The following is a 16,583-nucleotide window of genomic DNA, read 5'->3' on the forward strand; positions in this document are numbered from 1 at the left end:
AGGTTATATTTAGTGTTTCATTAATGCAGACAGTGTTGCACTCAGCATCCTTGGACATTGGTCTCTGTGCTGTGGCAGTATTTTAGAAGTGAAATTGTTAGACTTAAGAAAGGAAAGTTCCTGTGTCTCACTAGCTCTCCAGCCCTGGCTTATAAGTTCCTTCTCAAATGTATATGATGTAACATCATCTGGTGATTCAGTACATTTAGTTGCAGTCCCTATTTCTGCCGTAGCTGAACCATCTTCTCATTTTAATCACATAGCTCTTTGGACCTTTTAGTTTCTCATAGAGCTTTTGGGAGCTGTAAAACACAAATATTTATTCTCTAAAATGATTAAAAATAACTTAGATATGTGAACATTTTAAATGTGTCAGTTTTTAAAAATGGCAAGTTGCTTTAAAAAGTGACAATTTGATGTTATTTTGAATGTCTGCCATGAAGGATGAGGAAATTAGTGTAGTTAAAATTTCTCCCATTTTTTTGTTCATTTGCCATGGTAGAAGTAATAATTTATCCTTTCTTCTGAAGTTATAATTCTTAGAGTTGTTTGGCCTTGGTTCTATATTTAGACAAATTTAATTCATATTGTTAGTTCTTTTATACTTTAGAGATACTTGAATTTATCTTTCCAGAGAACTCCCTTTCCAGAGATACTTAAATTTATCTCCTGCTTGGTTGGATTTCATCAGTTTTTTTAATAAAGAGCTTGTGGATACTGTATTCCTTCAATGCAGTTAATATTTTCATTTCCGAGAGTGTCTAGTTGATGCTTTTATATGTGAATAAGTGTCTTTGATGACCTGTTTCCCCTTCTTTTTTTTTGTCTTACTGCCTTTTCCAGAGCCGATCCTGCAGCATATGGAGGTTCCCAGGCCTAGGGGTTGAACTGGAGCTACAGCTGCCGGCCTACGCCAGAGCCACAGCAACACCAAATCCAAGCCGCATCTGTGACCTACACCACAGCTTATGGCAACACTGGATCTTTAACCCACTGAGCGAGGCCAGGGATGAAACCCACAACCTCATGGTTTCTAGTTGGATTCGTTAACCACTGTGCCACGATGGGAACTCCTGTTTCCCCTTCTAAATACATCATGTCTTCTGGCATTGAATGTTTCCATAGAAAAGTTTGAGTTCAGCATAAAGCTTCTCCTCTTCTTGAAGGTAATTTGCTGTATTACCTTTATGCTCAAAGGATTCTTTTTTTAGGATTGAAATTCCAGAATATGACTTAAGTATTAATAATTCTGATCTTGTTTCTCTTGGAACATTTGTACCCTTTTTGCCTGCAAATCCTTGTTTTTCTTTGTTGCAGGAAAAGTTTTCATTTCACTATTTTTTAAAAAAAACTCTATGTACCTTAACATAAGGAAAAATATTCCAAAATTTGTTTGTCAGAAAGTTGTCTTGCTTACAGTCTAATTCTTTCTTGTAAAGCCTCTCATGTTATAGGATGTGCTCTCATTTTTTTTTAATACATTAAAAAACAAAATGCTTTTGGGGACGAAGACTCACTGAGTTACTTTTGAGTACTTGTGGAGGTCCTCAGGCAGAATAAGTTTTTTTTGTTTTTTTTTTCCTTTTTAGGGCCGTACTCACAGCATATGGAAGTTCCTAAGCTAGGGGTTGAATCAGAGCTATAGCTGCTGGCTTACACCACAGCCACAGAAATGCAGGATCCAAGCTATGTCTGCAACCTACACCACAGCTCATGGCAACACCGTATCTTTAACTCACCAAGCGAGGCCAGGGATTGAACCTGCAACCTCATGGTTCCTAGTTGGATTCATTTCTGCTACACCACAACAGGAACCCCAGAATCAGTTTTTTTTTTTTTTTTTTTTGTCTTTTTTGTTGTTGTTTTGTTGTTGTTGTTGCTATTTCTTGGGCCGCTCCCGCGGCATATGGAGGTTCCCAGGCTAGGGGTTGAATCAGAGCTGTAGCCACCGGCCTATGCCAGAGCCACAGCAACGCGGGATCCGAGCCGCGTCTGCAACCTACACCACAGCTCACGGCAATGCCGGATCGTTAACCCACTGAGCAAGGCCAGGGATCGAACCCGCAGCCTCATGGTTCCTAGTCGGATTCGTTAACCACTGCGCCACGACGGAAACTCCTTTTTGCTATTTCTTAGGCTGCTCCCGTGGCATATGGAGATTCCCAGGCTAGGGGTCTAATCGGAGCTGTAGCCACCGACCTACAGAGCCACAGCAGCTTGGGATCGAGCCACGTCTGCAACCTACACCACAGCTCACAACAACGCCGGATCCTTAACCCACTGAGAGAGGGCAGGGACCGAACCCGCAACCTCATGGTTCCTAGTCGGATTCGTAAACCACTGCGCCACAACAGGAACTCCTGATGCCTTTTTTAAAAACTGATTCTGGGAGTTCCCGTCGTGGTGCAGTGGTTAACAAATCCGACTAGGAACCATGAGGTTGCGGGTTCGATCCCTGGCCTTGCTCAGTGGGTTAAGGATCTGGCATTGCCATGAGCTGTGGTGTAGGTTGCAAGCGCGGCTCAAATCCTGCCTTGCTGTGGCTCTGGCGTAGGTCGGCAGCTACAGCTCCGATTCGACCCCTAGCCTGGGCACCTCCATATGCCATGGGAGCGGCCCTAAAAAAAAAAAAGGGGGGGCATCAAAGAAATTCAGTGTTGATTTTCTAATTGCAGGTATTAGATGTCATTGTAAGTCTTCTAAAGTATCTTCAAAGGCAGTAATGGTTATGTTGTGACAGTCATGCATGCAAACTCACTAGGATGATTTTTTTAAAGTCTCAATATTATACATATGGGAATTTGGACATAGGAAAAAATTCCACTGACAACATAAGAGATTTAAAAACTACTCTGTTTCAGTTAACTTAAAAGCTAACGAAGATCATGTGTATTACAAAAACTGATAAGTGAATCAATAAAAGACAGTGATATTGAGGAAAGATGTGGAAAATTTGGATAGAATTGTTTTGTAATGGAGTTCCCGTTGTGGCTTAGTGGGTTAAGAACCTGACATAGTCTTTGTGAGGATGTGGGTTTGATACCTGGCCTCACTCAGTGGGTTAAGGATTTGGCATTGCAACAAGCTATGGTATAGGTTGCAGACGCAACTGGAGTCCGATATTGCTCTGGCTGTGGCATAGGCCTGTAGTTTTGGCTTCAATTAGACCACTAGCCTGAGAACTTCCATGTGCTGCAGGTGTGGCCGTAAAAAGAAAAAAAAATGTTTTGTAACACTGGAAAGTGGAGAGAAAACAGTATTTCCAGGTAAATAAATGTATAATTAAATTATAATATTAAATATTATAATTAGACACTTTACTCCTTCGCCTATATTATTAAATTTATAAATTAAAAAATTTTGATATTATCATTGAGAAAGTCTTGTGATACTATGTATTTGGGTATCTGTTATACATTTTTATTTACTGTTACTCATGTATTGCTCTCTGTTTTTGGTTATCTAGTTATCAACTTCTAATTGCTTTCATTTTTTTGTTTTTATTTCCTACAGACTACATTTATTATCCTCCTAAGTTTGTTTTATTTCTTACTGTTGCTAAAGTAGTTTGTATACCTTTAATGGAAATTTTCCAGTCTCATATATGAAGATAGGTGTTGGCATTCAGCCTTTTCCCCTTGGTATTGCCATAGTCTAACTTCTCATTTTGCTGGAAGAAAGCCTTTCTTTGAGGCTCAATTTGAATTGTTCTTTGCTGCAGATAACTCAGAATCTGACCAGCATTGGTTTAAGTGAGGAAAGTATTTAATGGCCTCACCTAATAGGAATTCTCAAAGATGGGCAGTCCTGTGTACAGGGTGTAGATGGCAGCCTCGGCTCTAATTTCTGCTCTGACGTCCTTAATACAAGGTTTTCAGCCTCATGCTGTCACCTTGTCCCAAGATGACACTTTGCAACCCCAGGTGGTGCCTGCATCCAAAAGGTGCTGAAAGCAGGGACAAAGGGCAGCATAGCATTTCTGTCCTTGGTTCTTTTCCTGTGACCAGATGAGTCAGTGCTGTCTCAGGAATCTCTGTTCAGATTTCCTTGTAGATCTTGTGGGCCAAAATGGGGTCAGTGACCATATTTAACTGTAGGGGAGACTGGGAATTAGGAAATCTGGGATTTTTTTCAAAAGCTTCTGCAGTGAGGAGTTCCTGTCATGGCTCAGTGTTTAACAAATCTGACTAGGAACCATGAGGTTGCAGGTTCGATCCCTGGCCTTGCTCAGTGGGTTAAGGATCCGGCGTTGCCATGAGCTGTGGTATAGGTTGCAGACGCGGCTCAGATCTGGCGTTGCTATGGCTCTGGTGTTGGCCAGCGGCTACAGCTCTGATTTGACCCCTAGCCTGGGAATCTCCATGTGCCACGGGAGTGGCCCAAGAAATGGCAAAAAGACCAAAAAAAAAAAGCTTCTGCAGTGAGAGGTGATCAAGGGAGAGAAGTGTAGAGTTATGGGGCCAGCCAGCCAGCTGCAAGTGCCTTGCTGGATGTCGTGGCTTACGTCCTCCGCTAACTCTCCATCATTTTGTAACACACATTGAGGCTTTGTCATCTGCTTTATAGTCTTGCGGCCTCAATTACAAGCAGGTTCTAGGTAGTGGTAGTTTCTAGCCTTTTTGGAGAGTGTTCTCTCAGCAGTGTGTGGGCTCGCTGGTGCTCTGAGTGGTGTCCTGAAGTCTATATCTCTAGCATCTCGTGCCAAGTGCCTGCAGCATAGTTGGCACTAAGATGTTAAGTGATTGAATGACTGCAAAACAGACTAGTACCTCCTTCCCAGAGGAAAGGCTTTTCTGTTAACCCTCCATTTTAACTAGTATTTATCCCCAAATAAATCAAATGTTTAGGCAGCAGAAAACACCACAGAGCTCAAGTATTTTAGTTCAAGATTGCTTCTCCATCTTTCTAAGGTCCTCTTTAACCTTTTCTGTCTCTCTGTCCCTGTCCCTGTCCATCTCTCTCATGCAGACACACACACATACTCATTCCTCTTTTAAAAAATAGTCTTTTGATAGGTTTATTTAATTTTTGATACATGCGTATGGTACAAACTTCAAAGCTACATAACAGTAAAAAGTTTGCCTTCTGTTTTTCTCTTTGAGCCTCCTCTTTTTTTCTCCAGGAAGTACCCACTGTTACCACTTTCTGGTTTCCTTCCAGAAATATTCTAAGCACTAGTAAGCATACCTAAATAATAGCAAACTGTACATAACTTTTTGCTTTTTGTTTCTCATGCTACATAAATGGAGCCATCCTATACATATTTTTCATCAGTAGTAGATCATACAGTTTTCTGCCTTTTTTTTTTTTTTTTTGAATGGCCATACTTCCGGCCTATGCAAGTTCCCAGGTTAGGGGTCATATAGGAGCTGCAGCTGCCTGCCTACACCATAGCCACAGCAATAGCAACACGGGATCCGAGTCACATCTGTGACCTACATCACAACCACAGCAATGCCAGATTCTCAGCCCACTAACGAGACCAGGGATTGAACGTGCATCCTCAGAGAGACTATGTCAGATCCCTTACCCGCTGAGCCACACCAGGGAACTCCTGTAAAGAGTGATACAGATTCTTAATAAGCTCAGTCATTCAGGTTCCCAACCCTGGCACATTAGAAGCAGTGTAGCCTTTACAAGAAGCAAGACCATCTCCCAAGTTGCAAGAATAAGCCTGCTGACAGTGAAGCTGTCAGCACAGGCACTACGAATGTGACGGAAAGGCTGTTCTTTCAGTTGTAACAAGTGCTCTTGGCCACTCTTCCTTACCTGGGCAGAAACAGCATGGTCTCATTCCTACATAAGAATAGTGTGGAGAGGAGGCTTGGAGTGTCCTCTCATCCTGGCTACCATGAGAAGAGTCACGGAGTCGTTTCTCTGTGGGTTGAGGCAGAGGCATTAGGGAAGTGCCCTACTTCATGTTTGCTCACAGATTAGATTCAGTTTTTGGAAAGAGTGAAATCCAAGAGAGCTTCATGGGAGGAGCTCTGTCTGCTGTTGAACCCTGAGAGTTCATCGCAATGTCTGTTACTTACTATGTGTTTAACAGATAATATGGTTGATAAACAAAGCTGAGAAGTAATGGTCAGCGGGAAACCAAGATCACCCATCTCTGACAAATAGGTGGAGAAGCATGATTTTTGTAGGTGATGTTTAAGGAAATGCATCTATTAAATGAAACCAGGTATATCTTTGTGCAATTTGTCCATATTCCAGAGATGTTTATATCAGTGTGGACATTGCTCTCCAATGGGATGGTGTATTCTTGGTAGAAAAATCATTAATGGTGGAGCTGCCTATTAACTCAAGTGGTCGAACAATCTGACCAGTATTCCTTGACTTTGCACTTTCGTTTTTCTGACTGGTTCTGTGTTTAACAGAGCGCATTTAATTGATTGCTGCTTCTTAGTAAACCTTTAGGTACCTTTACTGTAGCTATGCTTTTGATGTACACTTTTAAAAATGGAATGTAATGTTTATATTTTGTAGAAAATGGCTCTCTCTACATAGTGATGGATTACTGTGAAGGAGGGGATCTGTTTAAACGAATAAATGCTCAGAAAGGCATTTTGTTTCAAGAGGATCAGGTGAGTTAGCATGTGGGAGGTTGACTCTTACTTGTGAAATGTTGTTGAGAAGTAACTCAATGTTTGTTTTGTACATCTGTTTTTTCGTAACTACAAGTGCTGGCTGGTTCCTCGGGCAGTTTTATAGCAAACACCAGTGTCTCGTCCCATTCTACTCTCAAACTCTACTCCTGGGTTCCGCTCACATCCGGTTTCCTCTCTATAGTAACACTGTTAACATGTATAAATTGTATCCTGTGTGTGTATGTATGTATAACTATATATTTTTGTAGGCAACTTAATTATTCATTGTAACTATTTGATTGGTTATTCTGTATCCTGTCAGTCTGATTTAACTGCTCAGACCTTATCTTTCAAAGATGTGGCTTTGCTAGGTAACTCCAGCTCCAGAAGCTTTTTACTGGCAACTGTGTTAAATCTAATCTCTGTTTGATTTCAAGGATCTCTGAAATATTAGCCTCTTCTACTTATACAGTCATACGGTATTCTGTTCTCTAATATGCACCCTTTTCCATTGATTTAATGGATATTTATGGTGCCTGCTTTCTGTGGTTGGCACTGGGTGTTTATACCTCTCATTCTTCCTATGTACTTATTCTGATTACTTATTTTGTTTTGGTAATACCTTCCTGCTCTAGCCCCTGACTCTATGTAATTAGTATTTTATCATTTTTAAAAAAGCTCAGCTCAAGTCCTAGGCTTTTCTTTAGATTTTCCATAGGTACTTGAGTCTTCTGTCATATTTTCCTTCTCTGAATTCCTGTTAGTCTCATTATCTCCCACACTTAATTTTATTTATTTTTGTGTCTTTTTAGGGCCACACCTATGGCATATGCAGCTTCCTAGGCTAGGGGTCAAATTGGGGATGTAGCTGTGGCCTACGCCATAGCAGCACCAGATCTGAGCCATGTCTGCTACGTAAACTACAGCTCATGGCAATGGTGGATCCTTAACCCACTGAGTGAGACCAAGGATTGAACCTGTGTCCTCATGGATACTAGTTAGATGTGTTTCCACTGAGCCATGATGGGAACTCCGACACACTCTTAATTTTAATCACATGCTTTTACATAGGCGAGTGGAGGGAGCATTGTGCTAGGAGTGTTATATTTGTTGTTTCTTTTAATTCTTATAACCCAATATGGGTCAGCCTGTTAGAGTTTTCTCTGTTTAGGAGGAAAGAAGTCCAAAGTTAAGTAGCTTGCCCAAAATCACAGTTGGTGTTTGAATCTACTTTTAACACACACCAAAGTTTATAAAATTTTCTTTTTACAAACCTAAATTGTAAAATTATTCTGTGTTTGGAGGTGGAAGTCATCTTCTCCCACTCTTCTGTCCCTGAGATTATCACTGTTTTGGTTTGGTGTGCTCTTCCAGACTTTCTTTTCCATCTTGCACATAGATGCAGGTACACACACATTCAGAAATGAGAGGTTACATATACCATATCTGTCTTGCTTTTGTCACTTAAAAATTATCTTGATGACCTCAATGGTTCAGTCCATATAGATGAGTTGTATTAGTTTTAAGAGCTGAGTTATATTCCATTCTAGTAAAGCCTTTCCTTTGTTTCTTTTCACTTCCTACTCGTTTTGTTCCACTCCCCTCCATAGGTTGCTCTTCCAATGCCTTTAATCCATATCTCTGTGTATGGTTGCAGAATGGCCATCATTGTTTTGTTTGTGTGTATTTATAAATGTGTACCTTTTGTGTTCTATCTCATTCAGTTTTACTCCCTCCCATCCAAGTGCTGTTTCTGATCCATCCATTTTGCTGTCTATGCATCTGTTGTTTCTAACTGTAATAGTCCATGGTATTCATCCAAGTCTACACTTATTTTTACTGCATCATTCACCTTTGTTAATGTACCCTGAATATTTTCACATTAGCGTTATTTCCCCGAATGGGTTGTGATCATCTGTAGAGCAGAGACCCTAGTTTTCTTCTGTCATGTCAGGGTATGTAGAAGGCTCTGTCTACGACAGCGCCGACTTGGCACAGCTCATCCGCTGCTTGATAATGTCATAGACAGGGACTCTTAGGTTCTTGATGTTAACTTGGAAATATGGTAGGATGAGATCTTGAGTTGTAAGTACTGTTGAATAGGGTAATGTATTTCTGAAGCTTTCCAACTTAACCTGTTATTTCCACAATTAAGCCTACTAGAGCATAAAACGTGGAGTAAGGAGACTTGGTTTGAGCCCTTTTTCACATATCAGCTTGGTAGTTATGTTAACAAGTTACTTAACTGCTTTAAGGCTGTCTCCTCATTCGTTATAGGGATGTTCCTTCCAGGTAAACAACTTTAGTATTGTTGTGAAGGTCAGGTAGTAATCAATATTTGTGTACAGAGTGCCGTTTTTATTAGAATTTATCCAGGTTCCATTGCTTGTGCTTATTTTTAATCTTTTATCTCTCTCGAATTTTAAAATGCTTACTGTTAAATTTCATAACATTCTGCTATAAAATGGAGTAAAATGGAGTAATTCGGTTTCACTGTTGGGTAAATATTCTTAGTACATGATGATTTATATGTGTACATGTATTTTTATCTTATCTTCATAGAGATCATCATGGAGTTTTTTTTCCTGTGTGTGTATTTTTTTTTTTTTTTTTTTTTTTTTTGCCACCCCACAGCATTAGAAGTTCCTAGGCCAAGGATCAGATCTGAGCCACAGCTGCCACCCAAGCCACAGCTGTGGCAGTGCCAGATCCCCAATCCATTGTGCTGGGCCAGGGATCGAACCTGTGTCCCAGAATTCTCAAGACGCCACTGATTCTGTTGCGCCACAGCAGGAACTCCTACTCTCTATATTTTTATTCGTCTCTGAGATTATTCCATAATAAACAATAAACATTTTCTAGCTCTTTCAAGTTAATAGCATTTTTTCCTACCCTTCAAAATGACAAGTTTTGTTAGCCTATTTGAAATGGGAATTATGTAAACAGAAACATTCTGCTACTTTTGGGGCTTTGAAGCAGGAAAACAGAGGTCAGAGCCCATTTTTGTTTTAGACTTAGATTGAATAAGTCTCAGATGGTTTTGTTCCATCTCTAGGATGGAAGTGGGAGCAGAAAATCCTGTTTTTTTTGTTTTTTGTTTTTTTGTCTTTTTGCCTTTTCTAGGGCCGCTCCCACAGCATATGGAGGTTCCCAGGCTAGGGGTCTAATTGGAGCTGTAGCTGCCAGCCTACGCCAGAGCCACAGCAACGCCAGATCCAAGCCACATCTGCGACCTACACCACAGCTCACGGCAACACCGGATCCTTAACCCACTGAGCAAGGCCAGGGATCGAACCCACAACCTCATGGTTCCTAGTCGGATTCGTTAACCACTGAGCCACGACGGGAACTCCAGAAAGTCCCGTTAAAAGAGGAAATTCTTCAACCTACTCAAGCCATTCTCATCAGTGATCTTTCCTCTTTTGCATCTTTACTGGAAAAAATCTAGTCAGGTTAGAAAGCAACTTGACTAAGTCTGTGACTTTTAATCAGTAATAAACAATGAAATGAATTAAGTACCTTCTCCTCAACAATCCTCAGATGGCCTTTCCCAACATGGATATTGAAAAGATGTGCCACTGACTATTTTTGGCTATTTTCAAGTCTTGGATAAATTTTCCTTTTTGTTGGGGGGGGGAGTTCACCCCAACGCATATGGAATTCCTAGCCCAGATGTTAGATCCAAGCCACAGTTGTGACCTATGCCAAAGCCATGGCAATGCTGGATTCTTTAACCCACAATGCTGGGCCAGGGATTGAACCTGCATTCTGGCCCTGCAGAGATGCCACTGATCCTGTTGAACCACAGTGGGAACTCCTAGATAAATTTCCTCTCTTGTAGTAATTTCCAAATATGTATTCTTTTATTTATTCATTTGTTTTGGCCGCATGCAGAGCATGCGGAAGTTCCTAGGCCAGGGGTTGAACTCGCACCACAGCAGTGACATGAGGCTCGTCAGTGACCACAATGGATCCTTAACTACTAAGCCACCAGGAAACTCCCCAAATATATATTCTTTTTTTTTTTTTTTTTTTGTCTTTTTGTCTTTTTTGTTGTTGTTGTTGTTGTCGTTGCTATTTCTTGGGCCGCTCCCGCGGCATATGGAGGTTCCCAGGCTAGGGGTTGAATCGGAGCTGTAGCCACCGGCCTACGCCAGAGGCACAGCAACGCAGGATCCGAGCCGCGTCTGCAACCTACACCACAGCTCACGGCAACGCCGGATCGTTAACCCACTGAGCAAGGGCAGGGACCGAACCCGCAACCTCATGGTTCCTAGTCGGATTCGTTAACCACTGCGCCACTACGGGAACTCCTATATTCTTTTAAAAGAAAGTCTGAGCTCAGAGTTGGCCCTAATATTTAGGTGTAGTCAGAGTGTTAAATAAGCATATAGGCTTCCTTGAGTTTGCTCTGAAAATCTAGAGCCTTATAGAATTAGGCAACTGTGCAGCTACTAAGGCCACAGAATTGATTGTTGTCTGGAAGTTTTCATAAGGAATCTTAGATTGGATTTTTAAAGAATACTACTTGCTCTTCTATCCCAAGCCAGGAAACCAAGCCCAGTACATTCTCTCCTGAATTTCATTTGTAGTACCTATAAATCTGGGTGATTTTCTTCTTGAGGGCTTTCGGATTTGCCAAGGTTTTTGCAGACTACAAAATGCCCTTGCCGCCTATGACGCTGAGATCCTGTAAATCAGGCACTAGACAGAAGTTGACCCCACATATATTTGTTAGTAGTGGGCTTATCACAGCTGACTGAATGAAAATCATTCTCACATTAGACACTCCAGCTATGGCTTTGGTTGCATGGTTGATTTGTATAGTTATAGTCTGGTAAAAATAAGTGTAGATCCTTATTGAGCCAATGAAAATTACAGTGTTTCTGAAAAGTAAAACTCAGTGAAACTATTTGTTTCTGAATTCTGAATGGCTCAGTGAGAATCAGATAATCACTTTAAGATGTTATATTTCAGTCTGCAAAAGCATAATTTACTAAATTGAGTGTTAGAGATAGTTTAAGAAGAAAAAATAGACTTTATGTGTTCATGAAGTATAGAAGAGTAGAACATTTAAAATATTAACAATCGTATTCCAAACATAGCCGCAGTTACATTTCATTTAATTCAGTTCATTCAGTCCTATTAATTTTTTTTTATTCTGCTGGATTTGGGGTTAGTTGTCTTTTATGATGTATAACAGCTTCTGGACTGAAAAAGTCTTAGAAATCCTGACTCAGTGCATTGTTGATTACCTTAGCAATGGTAGTGCAGAGGCCTGCACTTAGGAGTCTGTTTTTTGAAGTATCAGTAGTTCAGTGTCCTAGTACAGTCCTTTCCAAGATCTTTCTGGCTGCATCAAGAGGCAGGGGCCTGTTTAATAATGAGACTAACGAGTTCTTGTTGTGGCTCAGTGGTTAACGAATCTGACTAGGAACCAAGAGGCTTTGGGTTCGATCCCTGGCCTCACTCAGTGGGTTAAGGATCCGGCGTTGCCGTGAGCTCTGGTGTAGGTCGCACACATGACTTGGATCCTGCATTGCTGTGGCCTGGCGGCTGCAGCTCTAATTGGACTGGAGCCTGGGAACCTCCATATGCCACAGGTGCAGCCCTAGAAAAGATTTAAAAAAAAAAAAAAGAGAGACTGAAAGGATGTAGTTAACTTAGTATAGTAAGCAGTAACAGAATGAAGTTCTCCACAGAGATAGTCGATAAGGACTTGATGAATATTTTCCTTAAGGGTAAAAATGGACAGCAAAGTCATTGACAAATCTCTAGGATCTTCTCATAAAGTGTGTGCTTTCTGAAATACTTAATAATATTTTAGCAGAGCCTCCTTGCCTGCCTGCTTACATCTCTCACAAGCATCCTATCCTAATAAATGTATTTCTTGCCTAAAAAAAAAATAATAATATTTTACCTCTACAGACTAGAAAGTGCTGAGCATCTTTGTTGATTTGGCAGGTCTCCCCAAGTAGCTCTCATAAAAATGTTGAGCTAGTTAATAGGTATTGTGAGAAGTAGCCTAGAATTTTTATTTTTAAATTTAGGCTCTAACCTTGGGAAGGCACAAACCTAAAGAATTGTCAGCAATTTGGTCACTTAACATAGGGCCATGGGTGCCTGAAAAGTAATATTTGTTCACCCATTTAATCGCAATGATAAAATATTTTAAAATAAATATTGATGGAGAAGATTCTGGGAAGATAGTCGAGTAGGAAACACTAGGACTCTTGTCTTCCCACCTAAACAAGAGTTACAGTGGCAGAGTTTGTCTGATATGACTGTTTTGGATCTCTGGAATCTTGAAGGTTTGCAGCTTCTGGGGGAAGGCTTGCATAGTAACTTGTGGTTAAGTTCAGGCGATTTTGGCTCCTAGCTAGGTTAGCAGCAGGTTCCACATCCCCTGCTGCCCAGCGCTAGGGCATCCAGCTGTGCTTGCATCCCAGAAGGAGCTTGCATGCAGCTTGTGTGAGCCAGGGTGGACAAAAAGGTCCCTTTCCTCCAGATATCAGGGATCTGTGCTCTAATTGTTGACGGCTACTTCAGATCTCAGGTGGAGAGAGACAGCCTGACAAAAGAACTCAACTGAGCTGAATTGTTATTTTCTTTTTGTGCTTTTCCTGACCCCTCCCTGCTGGAATGAATTGCTCTCAGTATACATTGCTGTTATAAGATGTGGTTTTTATTAGGTACTTATCTGAAAGTATATTTCTACCACTCTATGAACTCAAGGTTGGAGAACTGTGTTTCGTTTTTTTACTTTAGCACCTTATGTGAATATGGAATGGAACTTAAAATTTATGAAGTCAATAAATGTCTACCAAACTAAACTAAGAGATTTGTTTTTATAAAAAAATTAATTTATAAATTAATTTAAGATTAATATTTGTTCTTTAAAAAAAGTACTGATGAGGTAAGAGTAGAAAGTAAAGCTTGTTACTTACCTTCCATTCTTTCCTCTGAATGTTCCATGACGAGGATGCTCATAACCGATTGGCAGCTGTCCTGTGCGTCCTCCCTACACCCACACAGTCGTAAACCATTGCATAGAGTTCAGGTACACAATAGATGTGCACAGACTAAGAGGAGAAGTGTGCCATGCAGGCTCTGCGTAATGAATGGACACAGATGTACTTCATTCTGTCCATTGGTCGTGCAGCATTCTCATGATGGCATTGTGACATTTAACCAGGCCCTTGAAGGATAGTTAGATGTTTAAGTTTAGATGGACGAATGATGCCGGGGCTAAACATCCTTGTATGTGTCCTTTTGTATTTGTGATACTTTATCTATAGGATACATTTGAAATTGCAGTTGCTCCTTCAAATGGTATGTGAATTAAGAATTTTTACCAAGTAATTTTCTCACAAGGCATGCAAAGAATTATTTCCTCACATTCTGACTGACATTGTTTATAATTTCATTTTTTCAGGTTACAGAGATAACTTGTTTTAGTTGCTTTTTTTTTTTTTTTTTTGTCTTGTTGCTATTTCTTGGGCCGCTCCTGTGGCATATGGAGGTTCCCAGGCTAGGGGTCGAATTGGAGCTGTAGCCACCGGCCTATGCCAGAGCTACAGCAACGTGGGATCTGCAACCTATACCACAGCTCACGGGAACGCCAGATCCTTAACCCACTGAGCAAGGGCAGGGACCGAACCCACAACCTCATGGTTTCTAGTCGGATTCGTTAACCACTGCGCCACGACGGGAACTCCTAGTTGCTATTTTTTTTAATTGAGAGGGAGAGTAGTGTTTGGTTTGTGTGTTTATTGGCTTATGTTTCTTCCATCATTTGCTTTTCCAGTCTCTTGTCCACTTCTTATTTTGGCTGCCAGTAAAATAAAAATTTGAAGAACTGTAGTGTATTAGAGAATTATCAGTCTGACAGTTGTGTTACAGGAATTTTCTCAAATAATTGTTAAACTTATTATATATTTTGGAGTTCCCATTGTGGCTTAAAGGGTTAAGAACCCTGCTAGCATCCGTGAGGATGTGGGGTTGATTCCTGGCCTTACTCAGTGGTTCAAGGATCTGGCTTTGCCGTGAGCTGTGGTGTGGGTTGCAGATGCAGCTTGGATCCTGTGTTGCTGTGGCTGTGGCATAGTTTGCCAGCTGCAGCTCCAGTTTGACCCCTAGCCTGGGAACTTCCACATGCACACCTGTGGCCCTTAAAAAAAATTACATATTTTGCCAGCCAGATGTTTTAAAACTTATATAGGCAAGTTTTCTTTTGAATCGTGGGTTTTAATATCATGTTTTGAAAGTCCTGCATCAGTCAAAGATTATAGAAAATTAACATATTTTTTCCTCATTTTATACTTAAATTTTTTTAATATTTAAAAAAGCCATCTACTTGCAGTTCTTTTGGTTTTAGAAATGTGGTAGAAATTCAGCCCTTTTACTTTCAAGTGGCTAACTCCAGAGTGTGTATTTATATATTTTGATTATAGGGAGAGAAAAAAAAGAGATATCTTCTGAATTTCCAGCCTAATTTTTTTCCTCTCATGAGTCTTACTTAATGTAGGGAAAAAATACATTTAACAGCAGAGTTACTCACCATCATACTATCCTACAATATAAAATATTTCCATTTTTCACTCTTCTCTGGAAATTTCTTTCCATGCTAATTCTGATTTATAAAGGATGCTTCAGTAGCAGTCTCTTACATTTAAACATAGCATGTATGCTGCATGTAATGTGTCAGGTGTCTTGAATATCTACCTAATGTTAATGACATTATTTACAGTGAAAATACAAATTGTAGCCTAATTTAATATTTAGTTCTCCTCATCCCCAAATATCCCCGAATCCTTTTAATGATCAAAGAAAGACTATTGTGAAATGTAAATTTTAAGGGAAGTGACAGATCCTGATTTTTTTCCCCCTAGATTCTGGACTGGTTTGTACAGATATGTTTGGCCCTGAAACATGTACATGACAGAAAAATTCTTCATCGAGACATAAAATCACAGGTATGTTTATTGTGTCTGTAATAAGTTTTAAGTGGATGTGAACATAGAGCCAGCATTGTTTGAACTTGATGCAGTCTCCATCAGACTGGCCTCTCCTTTCAGGGTCCCTGCATCACTGTGACCCTGAGTCTTCCTCAGAAGCAGCATGTGTCAGATCTCTGGCTTCTCCTGTTTCTTGGGCACTCTCTCATTATGATGGGGGGAAAAAAAGTCCTAAGGAAGGGATTTTTTTTTTTTTTTGTGATTTTGCACGTTTGAAAGATGACTTTATTCTCTTTAATGATAATTTGATATCAACTTCTAGGTTAAAAATTGTTTTCCTATAGGGTTATGAAGATGTGGCCCGTTTGTCTCTTGGTCTCATAAGGTATTCGTGTTTTCTCTCTGGCTGATTTAGGGCAGTCACTCCATCCTGAGGTTCTGAAATTTCGTTGTTGTGCCTTGGTGAGGTCCCAATCTTTATTATGCTATGTACTTTTGAGAATGTGTATTTCCTCTAGAAATGTTTTGGAAAATGTTTAGCTGTATTGTTTTCAAATATTATTTCTCTCTTGCTGCTTTCAGAGTCGTCTCCTGAATTTTTTTCTAGACGTAGGCAGAAGCATCTTAATCTTTCTCTCATGTATCTTATTTGTTCTTCCATATGTGTCTCTGTCTCTCTCAGGTATATTCTATGTGAATTCTTCAATCTACTTTCCGATTAACTAAATCCCTTTTTAATTTTGCATAAACTAGTGCTTTCCTCACCCATCTACTTCTTTATTATAATGACTGTTTTTTTTCCAAGATTTCTAAATGTCTTTTCATACACATCTGTTCTTATTCTAATTGCTTTTTGTTTCATAGTTTTATTCTTTTCAAATGCATATTTATTTCATTTCTTTGCAATATTCTAAATATATCTACTTTGGAGTATTTGTTGGACCGTCTTACAAACTTAATTCTGTCTGGAGTGAATGCTTGCGTCAGCTCTCTGCATGTGTGTTGGATATTTATGGGAGGTGTTTGCACAGCTCCC

The 16,583-nt window shown here is 40.1% G+C and overlaps 1 protein-coding gene across 50 annotated transcripts in view; it reads left to right on the forward strand.

Moving 5' to 3' along the window:
• Positions 1–16,583, forward strand: part of NEK1 (NIMA related kinase 1) — a 187,311-nt gene that overhangs the window by 26,881 nt on the left and 143,847 nt on the right. For all 50 annotated transcript variants that reach the window (XM_013982714.3, XM_084994675.1, XM_084994672.1 and 47 more), the window contains 2 exons: positions 6,490–6,587; positions 15,482–15,565. In XM_013982714.3, the coding sequence (XP_013838168.2) occupies positions 6,490–6,587; positions 15,482–15,565 (182 nt within the window). The remainder of the gene's footprint in view (positions 1–6,489; positions 6,588–15,481; positions 15,566–16,583) is intronic.

This window comes from Sus scrofa, chromosome 14, assembly GCF_054392235.1.
Source record: "Sus scrofa isolate SSC_HxYL_T2T_F1_AM1 chromosome 14, Sscrofa_HxYL_maternal_Yorkshire_Landrace_v2.0, whole genome shotgun sequence".
Taxonomy (NCBI): Eukaryota; Metazoa; Chordata; class Mammalia; order Artiodactyla; family Suidae; genus Sus; species Sus scrofa.